At 37.0% G+C, this 21614-nt stretch overlaps 1 protein-coding gene across 3 annotated transcripts in view; it reads left to right on the top strand.

The window, feature by feature from the left end:
* Positions 1-21614, top strand: part of LOC117670973 (sodium channel protein type 2 subunit alpha-like) — an 86938-nt gene that overhangs the window by 38398 nt on the left and 26926 nt on the right. For all 3 annotated transcript variants that reach the window (XM_087881992.1, XM_087881993.1, XM_087881994.1), the window contains 6 exons: positions 4207-4557; positions 5604-5736; positions 8499-8737; positions 13735-13908; positions 15544-15900; positions 18121-18606. In XM_087881992.1, the coding sequence (XP_087738118.1) occupies positions 4207-4557; positions 5604-5736; positions 8499-8737; positions 13735-13908; positions 15544-15900; positions 18121-18606 (1740 nt within the window). The remainder of the gene's footprint in view (positions 1-4206; positions 4558-5603; positions 5737-8498; positions 8738-13734; positions 13909-15543; positions 15901-18120; positions 18607-21614) is intronic.

The raw sequence follows: 21614 nt of genomic DNA, 5'->3' as shown, positions 1-21614 counted from the left end.
TCCTTTCTCATTCTTTGGCTCAGAAAGAGGGGCGGGATGGCTCAGCAGTTAAAGACGCTGAACTTGTCAGCTGAGAGCCCGGGTTCGAGACCCGAGCTCCACACAACGGGGTGAGCTCCCGCTAACTTGCCCCAGCTTCTGCCCACTGAGCAGTTTGAAAGCATGCAAATGTGAGTAGATAAATAGGTACCACTTTGGTGGGAAGGTAACAGCATTCCGTGTGCTTTTGGCGTATAGTCATTCTGACCACATGACCTCAGAAATTGTCTTTAGACAACGCTGACTCCCTCGGTTAAGAAACGGCCCTACAGTCAGACACAACTGACAGGGAAATCTTTATCTTTTTCTCTTTGGCTCAGAAAGACCCTAAAACTACTTACAATCAATAAAAACAATAAAATCAAAATGGACAGTATACTGCTTATTGACTTTATTTAGCATATGACAAAATCCTGAGGCCTTCTCATAGTGATGTGTTTTAATCCAGGAGATCACAGGATTGTCTGGTTTCTTTTGTGGAAAAATTAGCCAACTCTGTGTCGCTGCCTAGGGAATGCCTGAGTTTAGGGATTCCTACACTCCTCAGGGAGGCTTCTTCCTTGTCCTCCACAGTATACTGTAAAAAGAAGAAACAGTTAAAATTAACACTATTTACAACAAGGGTACAGAACTGACTCCAGACTAAAAGCCCCACAAAAATCTCCCTTGAATCAAATAACTACATGAACCCTTCTATGCTATTATCTTAGCAACAATATACAAGTCGTTTGCTTATAGCAATAGCAATAGCAGTTAGATTTATATACTGCTTCATAGTGCTTTACAACACTCTCTGAGCAATTTACAAATGTCAGCATATTGCTCCCAACAATCTGGGTCTTCATTTTACTGTCCTCGGAAACCTGAATCAGCCTTGAGCCGGTCAGAATTGAACTGCTGGCAGTGAGTTAGCCTGCAATACTGCATTCTGCGCCACCACAGTCCCACTTTATAGTTTTTTTAAATAAAGGGGTGGGGGGAAGGAACATTGCCGGTAAAAATTCAGTAGGCAAATCTTGGTTAGAAAATTACTTTATTTCAGTCTTGGATTGAAGTCGATCTTGGATTAGCAGAAGAAAAATAATTATAAACATAAGAACAAAATGCATTATGAATGTAAACATGTAAAAAAAATATTTATTTAGTGCCTTCAAGTCAGTTTTTGATTCCTGGTGACTTCCTTGGACTAGTTCCTGCAATTTTCTTGGCAAGGTTTTTCAGAAGTGGTTTACCCTTGCCTGCTTTCTAGAGCTGAGAGGATGTGACTAGTCCAAGATCAACCAATGTGTGTCTAAGGAGAGACTAGAACTCATGGTGTCCCAGTTTCTAGCTTGATGCCTTAACCGCAATACCAAACTGGCCCTAAAATCTAAAGTACAGTGACAGGATTGGATTTAAACTTATGGCTCAACCTTTATGTCACCTATTATGTCATTTGTTTATTAATAACTCGGTTCCAAGAAACAGACTTTTCTTCCTTATAAGTGAGGGCTAGATTTGAATCAGATAAAAGAGTACATTACAATGTGCCGGATCTACCTACATAGCTTGCTGAAAGAAGTGTTACTATTAATCCTTATAAAAGGAACAAAATGATCAAGCATGTGCCACTGACTCAACCAGACCAGGACAGATAAGTGCATACTCATTCAAAATGTGGGGCACTTGTATCAAAATACATGGTAGCCTCTTCAGGAGAGCTCTTAGAAAGGAAAGGAAAGAAGCCAGACCAAAGATAATAATAAAGTTATAAATAAAATAAAGAAAGAAAATAATAATGCTTCAGTTGTTCTGCTAAAATAATTTTATTTATCAGTATTCAAAGCGTTCTGTTTTATTTCCTTGGCCTTTAGATATTCCATAGATACATGGATAGTTTTGTTTCAAGAGAGAGTTTATCTACCTGAAATGATGTTGATTATATAAAGTTGGGATGGGATAACTTTCTGGCCAGTATTATAGCTTTAGCCAAATATATGAGTTTATCTTGCCAAACAGGGCTTCTAGGGAAATAAGATTGGCTTTATTTTGGAATCCAAAAATTTCCCCTCAGAAAGTTAGGTTGTGTTTCCCCAAAAATAGAAATCTTTATAGGCAAGGACCTGCAAATAAAAGATTTGCAATATTTACTCCTTGAAACTTCCCAGAAGCCATGGGTATAAACCTGCCTCCCATTTGAATTTCAAAAATATTTTTTTAAAGAGTATCAGATCATGGCCTTTGTGAGATTTGGGCTTCTCATGAACTTATGTGCCATGAAATACCTGTAGTTTCTAACTTGCTCTACAGTGTGGACTCCAAGTTGCCATTTGTGTTTGATCCTTTTTTAAAAAAGAATTTTAAAAAACCTTAACTTTAGTTTTTGTGCAATTTATGTTAAGTCTTTGTTGATGTGAAGGGCTGTAATGCTTTCATAACCTACCACCAAGAAGGAAAGAACCAGTGGTGGGTTTCAAATTTTTTTACTACCAGTTCTGTGGGTGTGGCTTGGTGGGCGTGGCATGGCTTGGTGGGCGTGGCAGGGAAAGGACACTGTAAAATCTCCATTCCCACCCACTCCAGGGGAAGGATACTGCAAAATCCCCATTTCCTCCCAATCAGCTGGGACTTGGGAGGCAGAGAATAGATTGGGGTGGGGCAATCAGAATTTCTACTACCGGTTCTCCGAACTACTCAAAATTTCCACTACCGGTTCTCCAGAACTGGTCAGAACCTGCTGAAACCCATTTCTGGAAAGAACAGCAGTATTGCCTACCTAAAGTAAAGCAGGAATTGGTCTGGTGAGATGAGAAGAGTGGGAATTTGGGTTTTCAAGTGCTTGGTTTACAGAATTTAAATAAACACTGCCTGCAAAGAGGGCCAATAGACTGTTTCCTCCCCATTTATTTATTGATTATTGATTTATCAAACTTGTATTCCCCCCCACATCTCACCCAAGGTGACTCTAGGCACCTTATGGACATTAAATTAATATAGTACAAAATATAAAAAAAAATAAATTGAGATCAAATTGACAAATACTTGGTATTAAGTGTATTTGGGCATTGCAATGGATTCTCTATAGTCTAAGAGATGGTTGTCTGATTAAAAATTTGCCTGAAAAAGTTACTTTTTCTTGTAACTTGGGCAATTATGTCTATCTTTTCCTTAAAAGAGCACTTAGAGTTTAATATGAGTACTAATATTGATGAGTATGAATGTCTAAATAAAATTGTTAGTTATCTTAAATTCACATTTTAAAAAATTGAACCAAGAGTTTTGTAAATGTTTGTATACTGCTTGTATACTGCAAATGCAGTGATCATTGTGAATCTAAACTACTGAAAAGAAATCAAAATATAGGAACAATAATATATGAATTGTTTGTGTGTATGTGGTTTCTTCTGACATTGGTGATGACTTTATTAATTCATGAATGCTACTAATGAAATATGCAGGGAAGGAGCAAAAGTTTCCAGTAAGGATTTCTTGTAGTGCAATTAAATAAAAGGATAAGCAGCCAAAATTGATTTTTTTTCCTGCTCTCAATGTCAAAATCACCACTTCAGTCTCCTGTGGCTGCTGAAAGCATCAATTGATGAAGCAGCATGATTAATAAATAGTTTAGTTAAATAGATCTAGCCATTGAGTTGCCCCCATAACTGTATGCAACAGCTGGCTGGTCGATGTGTCTTTTTTGTTGTTGAAAAACATTTCCCTATATTTGAAATGTTCCACTCAAGGAAGACAAAGGATTAATTAAAGAATATATGACCCATTGTTCTTCTCATGTTGTCTTGTAGAACAGATCAGCGCTAGATACCTTAATTTGTAAGAATGCATATCAAAGATGCGGTTGTAGAATAATGTCATTTATTTCTTTAATTCATAACAGGGGTTCCCAACCTTTTCTATACCCCGCACCCCTAGAACACTTCTGATATATTCTTGCACCCCTTTAAAAATAATTATATGCATATAATTACGCTTACACACTATAATTTTGAAAGTTTTCACACCCTCTGGAATATTGTCTCGCACCCCCAGGGGGTGCGAGCATCCCCAATTGGGAACCCCTGATTTATAACCTCTTTCCTTTCCTGAAAGATAATTGTCATGGAAGCTACTCCTCTACAAATAATTCCCAATAATAACCGGTTTGGTTTGTGTTGTTTTGCTCCCTTACAGTCTTTGCTGAGCTTTCGCGGCTCCCTGTTCTCCCCACGGCGCAACAGCAGAACAAGTATTTTCAGCTTCCGAGGAAGAGCGAAAGATATTGGGTCAGAGAATGACTTTGCTGATGATGAACATAGTACTCTTGAAGACAATGAGAGCAGGAGAGATTCTCTCTTTGTTCCAAACAGACAAACAAGTGAGCGTCGCAACAGTACTACCAGTCAAATGAGCCTGTCATCAAAGATGGTACCGGCGCTTCCTGCAAACGGGAAGATGCACAGCACAGTGGATTGCAATGGTGTTGTTTCCTTAATGGGAGGGCCTCCTGCACTCCCTTCACCTACTGGACAATTTTTACCAGAGGTGATTAAACTACATTTGTTTTATTTGACCTTCTCTGAAATACTTATTTGCTATGATATTTCTGGACTGTACATCCTTTCATCTTAAGATAATTGGGTCTACATTGCCTGAGGGTATGTCTGATTGTTAGGGGTCAATCAAACCCCTAATTGGTAAAAATCCTCTTTGAGAGTTGGGAAATTTCAAAGAAAAAGGGATGGAGGGATGGAGAATTAATAAGAAATTAATCTTGGGTGAGCAGGAGCTCTGTTTGTGCAGTCACTTCATCTGATTTTTCTCTTTCCTATCCTTGCACACCTTGATAGGTGTGATGATATATATATGACAGCCTCTGAGTAACTTTTGTATGCTCTTTCACTAAAACCTGCAACATGCTATCATAAAAGTTTAATTCTTTTGTGACTTATTTTCAGATTATAGTGAAGAGATTGACTCTAAAGCAGTGTTGGTGAATCTTTTCAGCATTGAGTGCCGAAATGGGAGCACGCGCACGCGTGGGACTGCCAGAAATCGGAAGAGCAGTACCGGTTTCTGGTGCACATCAGTTTCTGGTGTGCATGCACACATGAAGACCCGCTTGCTGGTGCGCATATGTGTGCAAGAAACCACACACTCAGCTTCCTGGTGTGCACATGCACCCAAGGGAGCAGCTCTTCTGGTTTCCGGTGCTCCCATGTGCACGAAGACCAGTCAGAACTTGGAAGAGCAACGGGCAACACAGAGCCATCTCTCTGGGCACCCCAGCTGTTACCCGTTGCACGCGTACACTTCTATGGCACACGTACCATAGGTTCGCCATCACGGCCCTAAAGCTTTAAATTGAAAGATTAATCTGAAACCATTTTGTGCAACATAGAAAAAAAATTATTAAAATCAACTGTGAGGAAACATCTTACTTCCATCATCACATAATAAATGATAGGTCTAATAGCAGTAACTGGCACACACAGATAAGATCTGCAAAGTCCTCTCCCCCCTCAAGGTTACATAAGTACCAAGAACAGACCAACACTCAATCTGTCTCTCACTCATAATTTTATTTTCAGGGTACAACAACTGAAACAGAAATAAGAAAAAGAAGATTAAGCTCTTATCAAATTTCTATGGAACTGATGGAAGAATCTGCAGCAAGGCAGAGAGCCATGAGTATAGCCAGTATCCTTACAAATACTATGGAAGGTATGGTAGGATGTGAAGTCATTGTTTTAATATAAAGTGTATCACTCTGATTTCATTCTCTCAAACGGAAGCAGTTTTATTGCTGAAATCTTAGGCATATATTTTTATAATTCCAGGATTCCAGTACTTTTTTCTTTTTGTGTCCCATCCATGAAGTGGGAAGGAGCAGGTGGAATGTAGGCATGTAGGGATAAAAGTTGCTGGCTTCCAACATTCTGTGCCACAGCATGGTGGGAAAACTTCATTCAGTAGTGAATGAAGACCGGGTCAAAATGCTAATGCTTCAGATTATGAGAGAAAGACACTTAAAAACCTTTAGCTAGAATTCATTCAAAGGTCAACCTGAAAACTTAAAGGTCAGCTACTATACATAGAATCAAGTGATTATTTTAAAAATTGCATATTAATGCAACAATTTAAGGTGCTCTAGGACTCTGAACTCAAAAGTAATATATTTGCAACTCTTTGGTTGCAGTAATTTTATTGCAGCATTTTGTTACTGTTCTTAGCCACACAGAATTGTAAGTAACAAGATATGTGTAAATTTAAACAATTAACTCAAATGAGTAGGTCAGATAAAACAGTGAAGGGCAGTCCGTGATCTAAGTGTGCTGATTTTTCTACTTTCTACTGAAAAATTAAAGTCTTCCTTACATTCTCCTCTAATGTTTACTGGTTTAACTGCAGCAAATTCTTATGGTGAACAAGACTTAATTGCAGCTAAGACAATAGGTAGGAGTAATTGGTAGTAAGAGTCTTACCTGTTTCAGTTAAAATGTCCTGTGTCAGAATTAATTCTGAAGACTGGTATGAAAACATATTTAGTTATAAGAGTACATGTTTCTGTGGATCCTCGTTGTTCTCTGAGCTTGGTTGTTTGCTTGCAGGCATTTCATTACCTTACTGCACAGATGTCAAACTCGATCACGCCATGTGATGTATCACGATGTATCACAGCGCAGGTGGGGCTACGAAGGTCATTCAGGAGGTTGGCAGCATATTGTATAAAAAAATCGCTTGACAATTAACATAGAGAAATCAAAGGTAATGATATTTAGCAGGCAACAAAAGACGAGGAGATGGGTTTTAAATGGCAGAAGAATAGAACAAGTTCAGTCATTTACTTATTTAGGGCTAGTATTTCAGGCAAATGGCAAATGGAATAAGCAGGTAAAAGCTGGAGCTCGGAAGGCCTTGGCTCGGATGGCCCAACTAAACAAACTTATTTTAGAGAAAACTCCATCTTCATTAACCCCAGTGCTAAAGGTTTTTCAGGCGAAAATTGAACCAGTACTTATCTATGGGGCAGAAATATGGGGGTCGGTTAAGTTGCCTGGGCTGGAAACTCCTCAAAATAAGTTCTTGAGGAGAATTTTGGCAGTGTCCCCTGGAACCCCAGCTTGTGTAGTAAGGGTAGAAACAGGAGTCCATGCGATTGGCACTAGGGCCATGCTGAAGACCATTTATTATTGGTTAAGAATAATCGGGATGGAGGAAGGGAGGTTACCAAAGCTAGCGCTAATGGATCAGATTATCTCAAGTAATAAAAATAATTGGTTATCAAGAGTTCTGAAGCAGGTATCTAGCTCTGGTATTCCTTTAAATTGGCAGCAGTACGATCATAGACAGATCCGAAATTGGATTGCAGAGATTTAAGGACATAAGTGCACAATCGGATATTGCACAGATGATAGCAGTAAAAGTTTGCCCCTGGTTATCGGGCAATAAACAAAATTTTAAAATAGAAAAATATTTAACTGTGCCTTTGTTTCCCATCATAAGGAGATATTTTACCAAATTGAGATTAGACCAACTTCAAACAAACATGCTTTGGGATAGTTATAAGGATATCCCTGTAAGTGAAAGAGTCTGTTTATGTGGGAAGGGGGAAGTTGAAACAATGCCCCGTGTAATTTTTGACTGCCCCCTGTACTCAGATTTGAGGGGACATCAGCTGGGCAGGATCTTTTATGTCAGCACCCCTAAATCTAAAGAGCGCTTCTTGCAACATTGTTTGTTAGGTTCAAACTTGCAGCTGGTGAAATGGATTGCCAAATTTGCTGTAAAATTGACAGAAAAAAAGACAAAGTTGGTGCAGCAGAATGTGGTAGATTGCAGGAAAGATCACTTGATTTAATAATGTAATTCTAATAGTAGTTTTAAGACTGATTGGGTAGATACAGGGGTGACATTGTAATATAATTTTAATCATATTTAATTTGTATCTCAAATTATTGTATTCTATTCTGATTTCATTCTAGATCGTATTTTATTCTAATTCCATTTTAAATCCTATTCCAATCTCATTTTAAATTGTTTTTATCAAACTTCTGTAATAATTGTTTCTGTAGCGCTGCACATTGATATGGCCCAAGGGCTAATCAATCAATAAAGATTGATTGTTATTGATGTATCACAGCATTTTTTGCCTTTGGAGAGCTGAGGTGGGCGTGGCCTGCGCGTGACACATCTGGCCTGCGGGCCAGTTTGACACCCCTGCCTTACTGTGTAGCATGAAATGTCTACAAGCAAACAACTAAGTTCAGACAGCACCAAAGACTCCACAGTTCAACCCTGAGCTACATAACAAGCTCTTATTTTGCTAGATGCTTCTATCAGCTGTGTAAATAAATTAGTAAGCAGTAGAAATGAACATATATTTACTGTGCATTCTTAATTTTACAAGTAGTTCAGCAGAATACTGCAGAACACGGAATACACTAAATTGAAAAAGCTAACACATATCTTTTATCAATCTCCAGAACTTGAAGAATCTCGGCAGAAGTGTCCACCGTGCTGGTATAGATTTGCAAATGTTTTCTTGATCTGGGATTGCTGGAGCCCTTGGTTAAAAGTAAAGCACATTGTGAATTTGATAGTGATGGATCCATTTGTCGATCTTGCCATTACTATTTGCATAGTTTTGAATACACTGTTTATGGCCATGGAACATTATCCAATGACTTCTGATTTCTACCAAGTACTTTCAGTGGGAAACCTGGTACGTATTTGACAAGCGGGATTTAAAATATCTGTATCTCATATGTGTGTCCAACATTTTTATGTAGGAATTGTTAAGGCAGTGTGCAGTACAATTTGCAAGGATTTTAAATTATTAAGCTTAAGAACTGAAGCCAATGCAAAAAACCATCAGTAAAACATTTAGGTATCCACTTAATTGTAAACAAACTTAAAGAGCCAGGAAAATTTCATGGCATCCAACTGTTTTGGTCCTGTTTCAGAACTGCTGGTTTCATTTGTGAAAAGGAAATTTTTTCTTGCTATATTCATGAAATTCATGGGGAAAAGAAGCTAATGTACAAGGAAAAAAATACAGTGGCTGTCTCTTAAATTGGATCTGAAAAACATGCTCTTCATATTTTTTTTTTGATTGATTTAATTGAGTATGTACCATCACGTCAGTGTAGACTCTTAGCAACCACATAGATAGATTTTTCTCCATGACGACCTGTCCCTAGCATGGTCTTTCAGGTCTTCCTACAATGTACTCATCTCCACTATAATTGAGTCCATCCGTCTTGCTGCTGCTGCTCCTCTTCTTTTCTTTTCTTCCACATTTCCCAGCATTAGACCTTTCTCTAGCTTTCATAGCAATATCGTTAGCATTTAGGCTTATATACTGCCCCAGAGCTCTTTACAGCACCCTTTGGGCAGTTTACAATGTAAACATTATTTACATATTTGTCCTCAACAATCCGGGTCTTCATTTTACCAACCTCGGAAGGGTGGAAGGCTGAGTCGATTTGAGCCTTGTCAGGATCCAACTCCAGGTTGTGGGCAGAATTTGGCTGCAATACTACACTTTAACCACTGCGTTATCAAGGCTCCTCATATAATGTGTGCAAAATAAGGTAATTGCAGCCTGATCATTTATACTGTGAGGGAGAACTATTGAGTTGATTTGTTTGATCCATTTATTTATTTGCCCTTCTCAGGAGTCTTCTCCAACACTAAAGTTCCAAAGCATCACTATGCTCCCTATCCTCCTTCAAACTCCAACTTTCAGGTCCATAGAACATCACAGAGAATACCTGTGTATTACCTGTGTAATAAATAGAGAGAGAGATAGGCAGTTATATAAATGCGGTCACTAAATAAAAAATAATGATATGTGGGAAATGAGGCAAAGAAATGCTGCTGCCTAGCGAATGGTCAGATAAGGGACAGCGTAGCCCACAACTGCATAGTAGGTGGAGGAAGAGGCTCAGAAGTTCTTGATGTGTAAAGATGGAAGCAGGAGAATTCTACTTTCGGACCTGCAAGATTCTATTAGCTCTACAATTAAGTATAATTAGTTATCTGGTCATGTTTTCTGTCAGGTCTGCCTGGTAAGGCTGACAGTCTACTGTTCTGATCTTTGTTAGGTATAGACCTACAAAGGTTTGTTAGCCAAATATGGTTTCCCAGGCCTCGTCATGCATACTTTCTAATGAAACAGACCAAGACAGGAAGATCATTTTATTACAATTTATTTAGAATGTTCTGACTAAAAAGGATTCCTCTCATTCAAAGAGGGAACCTCGAGACCTAACTTTCAGTCCCTTTTATAATTAATTAATACATCATAGGAAATGACAAGAGAAAAGTTGATTGGACAGGACAAAAGTAACCCCTCCTTTGCATAGAAAATCAGTTATACGGAGTTAAAATATATTACATGTGACAATGCACATGCCCATTTAAATGAGGTCTGACAAAAGCAGAGGTTTAAAATTTAAGGTGTTAATGAGGAAAAAAAGTCATGAAGTTGTTTGGAGTTCACAGAGAGATAAACCAGGTATCAATTAGTGCTAATACATTTTCTCTTCTCAGAAGACAAATTCCAGACCCCATCCTATCCTGACCTGGGGAACAAAGAAAGTTTTTTATCTTGAAGTTTAGGAATGTTAGAAGTTATCAATCAAACCACTAACATCATCTAAAAAGAGAGAAAAATAAGTCAAATTAAAATACAAAATAATTATGTTAGTTAGCAAGTAGAACAATACTACAAAGTCCATGTTGTTGGTATTACAAAGTGCATCCTGTGTCGTCCACAAGACCCATCATGTAATCTGAATATTTTTCTCAGAAGCCTTCATGACTGCTTTCCATATGCTGGTCTGTAGCATATTTCTTGATTGCTTATTCCTTTGGGTGGTTGATCCTAAAAATCAGAAGCTATCAACTTTGAATTGATGTCTTCATTGTCAAGTCTAAGGCTGATTATTTCCATTCTGTCATTAGTTTGGGTTTTTTTTTATTATTTATTTTTTGTCCATTTTTTTCACTGTGCTCCTTGACTTTTATTGCTGCATGTTATAGATCTTATATATTTTCAGCTATCCAAATAGTGTTGTCAGCATATTATTAATATTTATTTCTCCAATTTTGAAACCATGGTCATCTTTTTACAATGTTCTTCATTACATTTTGAAAACATTATTTCAAATTTAAATTATACCTCATAAAAATGCAGGATGTTATCCAATGATTGCGAGGAAGAGGGTATGTGAGCAGAATTTTGCATATCCTAGGTCAGGGGTGTCAAACTTGATTTCATTGAGGGCTGCATCAGGGTTGTGCTTGACCTTGGGGGTCACCCACTTGGGTGGGTTTGGCCAGGGTGGGCATGGCCAGCTCGATGTCACTCATGTCGGGGGTGCTTCTGGAGGCCTGAGCACTCTGCCAACAAAAACGGGCTCCCGAGCTCCCTTTTCGCTAGCAGAGGCACTGTGGGCCAGTCCTTCACTGTTTCCAGGGCAGCCTCGCGGACCAGATCTCAGCACTCCATGGGCCTTGAGTTTGACACCCCTGTCCTAAATTGTTCCAGTTGATTGCAGAGGATATGCATTACAGATAGTCCTCAATTTACAATCCATCACTTAGCAATCGTTTGAAATTATGACCTATCTGAAAAAGAGGATTTACAATCCAGATCCAAAGTTCTGACAGTCTCCGCCCTCCCGGGTCATGTGACCAGACTTTGGGTGATTGACCAACACAGCCACATTCAAGGCCATCTGCCACATCCCGTAGTCAAATGACCACATTTTACAATGGTTTTACTGAAAACTGCATGATAGTGAATCATTGCAAAATTATAGCAACAAAAAATCAAAAAATTGTGTTTTATGACTGATACAGCTCACAGTCATAATGGGCAGCTTCCATTATGGTTTGAGGGGTCTCTGTAATGCATTAGTAGCAGTATGCCAGGGGATGCTGAAGAAGCAGTGCAGAACAGCTTAACCTAAAGAGTGTCCTACTCATCAAGGGGCAAGATTATTGCTTGAAATTGTCCTGAGGTTGTCAGTGTAATGAAATTCCATTGGCAGTTTTCCTTTCTAAGGAAGACCAGTGGGAAATGACTACACAAAGCTCTTAAGTAGATGATTCCCTTTACATGAAGTCCACTATTACATTCAGTGTGATTAGTAATGTTGTTTGACAACATTATGCAATCTTAAATATAGCTAAGCTTCTTAACAGAGATCATTTTAAGAAATATTAAGGTTTATCCTATACACAATTCTATAAGCTGATTTAATGGTCCCATCTTTGTTCATGTGTAAAATTCTAATGCTAGAAACTTTCTGAACCATATTGTAATCTCAGACCCACTTAACTTCTTAAACTTATTTGAGAGATTCATATTTCTGAAAGTACTATTAAAAATTGTTCAATGTAATATTGCTTCTTTAATATTGGAGAGAAAACAGTAGTCAGAAATAATAATTGCACTATTGTTAATATGTTTCATTTGTTTTATTCACTTTTGAAACTCACAATATGTTTTTTATTAGCAAATGTCACTCTTTTAATTTTATTTCATTTAAGCCAGAGATTTGAATGCGTCCACCAAGGTATTAACTTCCATAGGCAGAAATAATATATTCATGCCAAAACTACATGACAATAAGATGAAGATGAAGCCAAGTAGAAGACATAGAGCTTAATGCCATTTATAGATTCATATTTGTGATCTATAGAGGCTGCAAATGTATAGTGTACAGTTAATGAAAGGCATAGCTTTTTCCACAGTCATCTTGATGATCTGGAGAACATGGTGTTGCTCTTTCCTGGATTTTGCTCTAGAGCACAGAGGGTTATTCTATAGCTTTCTGCTATATTGCGATATATATACATATTTATATAGAGAGGGAGGGAGAGAGAGGGAGGTCTATTCTATAGCTTTCTGCTATAGAATCGACTGCTGGCAAGGCCTAAACCCTATTCTTTCAAACTGTGCCCTTGAAATTCAGCAGCCAAATAGGATTTCCTGCTGAACAATTCTTGTTCTTGATTATTTTCACTGTAGAAAAGAAAATAGAAAGTAAGAAAAACCTGCGTAGGCTTATCATATCAGGAAAAAAAAAAAATAAAGCAATAAGAATCCTGAATGACAAAGAAAAAACTTGTCTCTAAGCCCTGCCTCTCTCATTTTTAAAGACAGCCCTAAGTCACTGCTCTGCCCCCAAGTCCTTATCCATACCTCAGACTTTTGTCCATTGAAAAATGTCTATTCTTTTTTCTCAACAGATCTGGCTTTGTCTTTTAGATATCAACAGTACAGTATTCTTAAGTCCCCAGAATTTGATACGGTAATTGGGCATACATTTTGGTGAGGGCTTCAGTCAGATCATTTTAGGAAAGCAGAATACAGTAAAGTATGTCATTAGAAATATATTTAAGGGGAATTTTCTTCTAGTTTAGTATTTTTCCAACTTGGCAGTTTTAACACATATGCTGTATAGTATACTGTTGAGGAATTCTGGGGTTGGAGTCCACACAACTTAAAGTTGCCAAATTTGAAAAGCATTGTTTTACACTGTATTGGCCATTGGGGTTCATATGACTACCTCAGTAGTGTGCAGAGATGACAAAAGCATGTTCAATATAAAGAAGTGATTTGCATGTGTAGGAAATATTTGCACTAAATACTTGTTTTAATTTCAAAACATCACAAATCATACTTAAACTAATGTTTGCATATAGGTTTTCACTGGAATCTTCACTGCAGAGATGATCCTCAAAATAATTGCCAGGGATCCTTATTATTATTTCCAAGAAGGCTGGAATATTTTTGATGGCATCATAGTCAGCCTGAGTTTGATGGAGTTGGGTCTTGCAAATGTGGAAGGGTTATCAGTTCTAAGATCCTTCAGACTGGTAAATATATCAAGAAATATAATACTGTTTTTACCAAATTTCATGCCTTTATATTCACAAACAATCTCAGTATAGTCATGATGAACTGTAAAACTCTTGAATGTTTTTCTTTATACTATTGTTTTTAAAAATTATTTGTAAAGCTTACAATGATCTTGATCAACTGAATTTAAGGATGCTAAATGAGTTTCTAATCTGGGCTGGATACAGTATGCTTCTAGAAACCATGCACTGTAATTGTATTCCAGAGACTGAAAAAAACTTATAATGTCCCTTAAAACATCAAAAAAGTGGCCTTACAACCATTAATAATAAAAAGGGAAATCTGAAACAGCCATTATTCAAGCAAAGGGAATTTTCATAGTTCACAATTATTAATATTACAGTTTTTGAACTTAGATAATGTTCAGAGTAGCTCAAAACAATGCTAGAAGAATGCAAATGTTTTTGAAAAGTAAATTTTAATTTCTGTATCTGGAAAAAATAAGAAACGGAACAAAATTCTCAATTTATGAACTTTAGAAATAATGGCTGAGATTAATTGATCAATATCTCCATAAACTTGTTTAAGTACAGTTTATATTACTGTGCAAATGCCCCGCACAAAGTCTTTAAAATAAGACATAATGTGAGAACTATGTTCACCATTTAAGTGTAAATTAAAATATGTTTCTAAATATTGCTCTCAGATTTCAAGAAAGGTCTTACTGACCTTTAGCTTATATTTCATCAAATGTATTTAAGTAGGAAACGGGCACTTCTAGTAGTAAGAGCACCAGAGCATGCCTATGTTTGGCATATGGATTGATTACCGCTAGTAATGTGAATATCTCCCATTGAGTACTGTACTGTACTGTAGAGAAGGAAGATTTTGCTGGAGGTTTTTGTTGTTTTGAATTTTCCCTGGGAACAGTAGCATGGCTGTTTGGGAATAAAGAAGGAATTTAAACTAATTCCAGGATTATGGAGCATCATTTCCTAAAATGCAAGAAGGAATTGAATGTATGGTGATTTCTAGGTGACATAATAGAGAGAAAATAGTGCATTTTGTTTTATTTTAAATGAGTTCAAAGCCGTGCTCAATTCCTTACCTAAGTCCTTTTCCTGATCTTCAGTCTCCATTTAAGAATTACTCCAGTTATTGTTTCTTGGTTCATAATTGTACTTTAATCCTATTCCTTTTTCTCTAAATGTTTGTCTGTGTTTTCTTTATTGTGTGTTTAAATAAACTGTTTAATAAACTAAATACTGTTTTGAATCTTGAATGACACTTCAAAAATATTGGGCTTAAATAGTCCTCTCACTTTGGGAGTGAGGACATTACAAAGCAGCATGGTTCTTTCTTCCTCTAATATTTCTTTTTCTAAATTGTGATGTAAAAGCAGGGGTGCCCAACCCCCGGTCCATGGACTAGCACTGGTCCGTGGCATGTCAGCAACTGGGCCACGCAAAAAAGTGAAGCCCATCTGCGGGACACAGGCAGCATGCAAAACCACGCCACCTCTGGTCTGCCGAAAAACCTCTCTCCACAGAACCGGTCCCTGGTGCCCAAAAGGTTGGGGGCTGCTGATGTAAAAGATACCTCCAAATAGTTTTGAATATTAATAATTGTATTTCTTTACCACTGCTTTTCAGCTTCGTGTTTTCAAATTAGCAAAATCCTGGCCAACGTTAAATATGCTGATCAAAATTATTGGCAACTCTGTTGGTGCTTTGGGAAATCTGACTTTGGTCCTGGCCATCATTGTCTTCATTTTTGCTGTGGTTGGTATGCAGCTCTTTGGTAAAAGCTACAAAGAATGTGTGTGCAAGATCGCAGAAGACTGTGAACTCCCTCGCTGGCACATGAATGATTTTTTCCACTCTTTCTTAATCGTGTTCCGAGTTCTTTGCGGAGAATGGATAGAAACCATGTGGGACTGTATGGAGGTTGCGGGCCAAACCATGTGCCTTATTGTTTTCATGTTGGTCATGGTGATTGGAAATTTAGTGGTGAGTGCTCTGCTTTTTTATGTCCAATACAGTAATTGTGTGTTATCAATAGAAAAGTCACTAGGCTAAAGATTGGTTTAATTTCTTCTTAGGCTTTACGCAAAACCTCTCGATGTGAATGCATTTAGCATAATTGATTATTGAAAGCATAAATTAGCCCCTCGGGAGAAAGTGGACTATTCTCTGTGGTATGCAAAAACATGGACGGAAGAAAATCAGAACTGGGTGCTCACACTTCAGTGCTCTCTTCAAGTTGTTCTTCCAAAATTAAAAAAAGTATTGACCCAATGCAGTCTGACTTTACTAAATACATCGTTGTCCTGCATCAGAACAAAACATGTAGGCAGCAGTTTGGAAGAAATATTTTACGATGCTAAACTTTTAATTGTGTCAGGACACACACACACACACCAGCAAGAGTTAAACGATTAAATAAGGAAGGGCATGCACCAACCCAAATTTCTGAAATCCGCAATATATTCATACATCACTGTATTTATTGAGATTACTTCTGCTATTATCTATAATATAGTGCAATATTCATTACTTATGAAAGCTTCCTAAGCAGTAGCCTAGGTGAAGAGTCTATTAATTTGTTAACTATTTTAAAATTAAGGATGAACATAAGGCAGGAACATAGACATGCTGTCATCCTCCATTTAATCAGTTGACTTTAATTACGTACATATTTAACTTTGTGAGGCCTTCATATAAGTACAGGTAGTCCTCGACGTACAACCACAATTGAGCCCAACATTTCTGTTGCTAAGTGAGACATTTGTAAAGTGAGTTTAGCCCCATTTTACGACCTTTCTTGCCACAGTTGTTAAGTGAATCACTGCATTTGTTAACAAGGTTGTTAAGTGAATCGAACTTCCCCATTGACTTTGCTTGTCAGAAGTTTGCAAAGGGTGATCACATAATACCAGGATACTGCAACCGTCATAAATATGAGTCAGTTGCCAAGCGTCTGAATTTTGATCATGTGACCACGGAGATGCTGCAACGGTCGTATGTTCTTTCAGCACTGTTGTAACTTTGAACAGTCACTAAACGAACTGTTGTAAGTGGAGGACTACTTGTAGCTAACACTTTTTTCACAATTGCTTGATTTAACTTTCAAATATGCTGGCTGGCTGACCGCGGGAGTTTTGTTTGAATGATCTCCTAAAAAGCATTCCAACAGCAAAAGAAGCAAGCCATCACACAGTATGAAAACAACTTGTCTCATTAAGAGCCAGAAACAGCTAAAAGATCAAAAGGGAACTCTTGACTATATGACAGCAGTTCCTTTTTTCTGGTTGCTTTAAAACTTTGTTTTAAAAAAATGACTGCCCTATATAAGATTTTACCTATTTAGAGAAATTGGGAAAATAAAACATAGATAAGAATTAAACTGCTTTGTTTGATTAGATCAAACTTTGTTGCACAAGGACCAACTGGATATCTTATAGTACTGTGTTAATAGTATTAGTAAAAGAAAAGACAAATCAATGCAGAATAGGAACATCAATAAATATGTGGAGTGTGTTGATTCTAATGCCTGGTGTACTGCAGACTGAGGTAGTGAGAGGTCCTCAGAAGGGAATGTTCTGATTAAGAGGTGTCATATTTTTAATGTTTTCCAGGTTAAAACTAACACAACAAAACCCTGTTCTATGTATGAACCACCCAAAGTCACTGGGAATTGGACACCATATGAATTTAATGTTTTTTATTAAAAATATTATAGCACAAAGCAAGGAGACCAGAACTTTTGCTTTTGGTACTCTATTTTTTAACACACCGAAAAGCGGTGTGTATGTTTCATTTATTTATTTTATGAGGTTTTGGAGTGTTGCTCCAAAACAGAATTAAGATAAATGACACAGTTCACTCCATCTCTGATTTCTGCTAACCATGAAGGTGAGACTGGCCCTTTGGGATGGTGCTGATGAATACATTTAAACAGAGCAGATAATGGAGATCTGGAACTGAAGTAGCTCATGGTATTCTGTATCTCACCTCTGTTTTTCCTGATATAATGTACTGATGGACTAACACCTCTCAGACCACTGTTCATTCTTGCTGATGAATACAATATAGTAGGAAAGAATATTTGAACCCCTTTCATAAGTAAGGTTCCTTTTCCATGGTTGTCATTTTTTCTTGCTATAAATCTTACTTTTATATATATAAAAAACTCATCTGCATCTGATGCTTTCCTTCTTTGTCTTTTAGGTATTAAACCTGTTTCTGGCCTTGCTCCTGAGCTCCTTCAGTTCAGACAATCTTGCTGCTACTGATGATGATAATGAGACGAACAATCTCCAGATTGCTGTGGCGAGGATTCAGAAGGGGATAGATTACATTAAGAAAAAATTGGGAGAAATTGTCCAAAAAAGCACAGTTAGAAAGCAGAAATCTATAGATGATATCAAAGTCCTTGAAGAACTAAACCACAAGAAAGACATCTACATTTCCAACCATACCATGATTGAAATAACTAAGGATGTTAATTATCTGAGAGATGGAAATGGAATGACCAGTGGTTTAGGAACAGGCAGCAGTGTGGAAAAATATATTATTGATGAAAATGATTACATGTCATTTATCAACAATCCAGGCCTTACTGTAACTGTACCAATTGCAGTTGGAGAGTCAGATTTTGAAAATATAAACACAGAAGAATTTAGCAGTGAATCTGACCTGGAAGGAAGCAAAGAGGTAGGCCTTCTTATATTTATAGTATATAATATATATATAATATTAAGCAGAAAAATAGTGACACAAAAATATTTCAATTGTGTTACGTTGAATTATTCTTATTTATGACATAGTTTAAAAGGTTAACCTAGTTGTCTTTTTAAATAAAAACTAATCATTTTTTAAAAATAATGTTGAATTCATTTGTGGTTTTAAATATATATTTAATTTATATACAATATATAAATAATGTATTTAATTTATAATGCTGGTGTTTGTTTTGTTCTGTATAATTGTATATTCTGTATAGATTGGTATAGTGGTTATAGGCCAGGAATTGGGAGACGGTGTGTTCTAGCTCATCTTGAGTACAAGTTATTTGAGCGATTCTGAGCCAGTCGTTCTCTCTCAGACCTAGGAAGAGAGCAAGGACAAACCATTTCTGAAAACGTTGGCATGAAACTGCATGGACTTATCTAGGCAGTCTTAAGGAGTCAAAACTGATTTGAAGGCACAAAAACAAACAATTAGATGAATAAGAAGAGATTAGAGTGCATGTAGGCCATTAAGCCATCCCTGTAACTTGTATTAAAGCAGGGATGTCAAACTCGCGTCATCATGTTGTCATCATGTATCGCAACTTTTCCCCCTTTGCTAAAACAGGGGTAGGCATGGCCAACACATCATGCATCTGGCTCATGGGCTGCAAATTTGAACCCCTGTATTAAAGCAACTATGATAGGTTGTTGGCTACTCTGATTGAGCAGAGTTATGGAAAGAGAACTATTGTGAGAGTTATTCTTGACCACAGGTTTGGAATTTTCTTTGCTGATTTTTTTCCAGCAAAAATAGCCTATTGCATTTTTTACAATAGAAACACAACGATGTCTCCCTTATTTTACTTAGCAGTAGAGATAACCTACGGATATGGCCTAAGAGATTAACTGGGTTCTTTTTGAACTAGTGTTCATTTTATCTTTGCATTCATTAATAGGCCATCTCTCTATAGTGCATGCCATTTGGCTGCTATGATTTTTAGGTGTTTAGCAATGAAGGCTGAGCTGATCTTTCCTTTCTTTGATGAGCCAGGATTTGTATATCCATTTAAAAGACTACATTCCCCTTCATCTTAGGCTTTCCAATACACTTCTGCTTGTCTCCTTATGTAGGGATTACATTATAGTAAGTATAATGTTCCTTCCTGGGGTGTTATTCTGGAGAACCCTCAACCATGCTAGAAAAGAAGATATGTATTATTTGGGGGGCAGGGGGGAGAGTAAAAGCACATTAGTCATTTTCATTCATTCGTAATATTTTTAGTTTTAGTTAAAACTGTATTATCAAAGATTCAAGAAATCAAGAATCAGATTCTTTAGCATTTGTTCAATGTACTGTCCATTTTCTTGTGTATGGAATACTTTACCCTCCTGCAAAAATGGTTGAGAAAAAAAATCAAGCACGTAAATGTTAGCCATTTGGGATTTGAGGAAACTGTTAGTTTCATTATTTACTGAAAAAATTTCCATAGGATGTACCTATGCATATTTCAAAAATTGTTTGGAAGAAATGCTTCAGATCTAAATACCTCAAACTTTCAGGTTTCACTTCCCAGCCAATGCAATGCAGAAAGAACAGTATATATGTTTGGATAAGACTTGTATTTGAATATTTATGGAATTGGGGTGTGTGGGGGGGGGGGGGTAGGCGGGTGGAGGGTAATTTTTCTAACCCCAATAAGAATTATTGTGATTTTTTTCTAAATCATATGAACTATTTTAGAGAGTAAAATAGAAGCCAGAAGAACAAGGCAGAACTGAGTGAATATCTCTGCCGAACAATGTAGTCAGTAGCATGAGTATGAGGAACACACAAGAAATAAGGAGTACACAGTAGAAATAAAATGACAATAAAGTATAAACATTTGGGCACTAACAATCCATTTCTTTGAAAGTAAGCCAAATTCCAAGCATGTTTTCTTAGAAATTAGTACAGGTAGTCTTCAATTTACAACAGTTCATTTAATGACCATTCAAAATTATAAAGGGACAGAAAAAGGTGACTTATGACCGTTTTTCACAGTTACAACATTTCCAATATCCCCATGATGATGTGACCAAATTTCAGACATTTGGCAACTGGTTCATATTTATAACCGTTGCTGTGTCCCAAGGCCACATGATCCTGTTTTGCAAGCTTCGACGAGCAAAACGGGGAAGCCAGACTCATTTAACAACTGGGTTGCTAACTTATCAACTGCAGCGATTCACTTAACAACCATGGCAAGAAAGGTCATGCAATGGGGCAAAACTCACTTAACAAATGTCTCACTTAACAACAGAAATTTTGGGCTCAATTGTGTTCGTAAATTGGGGACTACCTATAATGCAATATTTGTTCAGTCTTACTTCTAGATAAATGTTCTAGAATTGTAGCCTTATTTTAGCACATACAGTAAATAACATTGTGCAAGGCCAGCTTTTTCACTGAACTGGATGAAAGAAAGAATTTATGGGTTTGCAAGGAAAGAGAAAAGTGTTCAATCCTTTTTTTATTTGCTTATAGTTAAAGAAATACTTTCATCTTGAAGATAATCATTTTCTTACATTTCTGTTAAAGTTCCAAACTGGGAATGACAGAGTTTTAAGGGATTTTATATGTTTCCCTTCTAAAAAGTCCTATACTTCTTCCTCAAAGAAAATAAATTTTTGTTATATTTTTCTTTGGTGTGTCTATTAATATAGTGGTTCTGCTAATTATGAAGTGTAGTAAAACAAAGACTAGGGGAAGCTTTCTTATAGAAACCGAAGTGAGGGAATGAACTTAATTTTTGAACAATTTCTTATAAAATTTAAATTAATTTCAGTGGTAGCCGATTACAATATTGCCTGGAAAGAGAAATGTGAAGGAAGAAAAGAAAAGGCATTTCTGAAAATGTGTGTGTTTTTTGTGGTAATGGAATAATTCAGTTCTAGAGATAGATATAGTTCAGTTTTGTTCTGAATAATCTCTTGCTGTTTAGATTCTACTTT

This window comes from Pantherophis guttatus, chromosome 1 (genome assembly GCF_059756535.1).
Source record: "Pantherophis guttatus breed Tessera chromosome 1, ASM5975653v1, whole genome shotgun sequence".
In the NCBI taxonomy this organism is placed as follows: Eukaryota; Metazoa; Chordata; class Lepidosauria; order Squamata; family Colubridae; genus Pantherophis; species Pantherophis guttatus.
The sequence above is the reverse complement of the archived record's forward strand: the minus strand, read 5'-3'. Positions and strand labels throughout refer to the sequence as shown.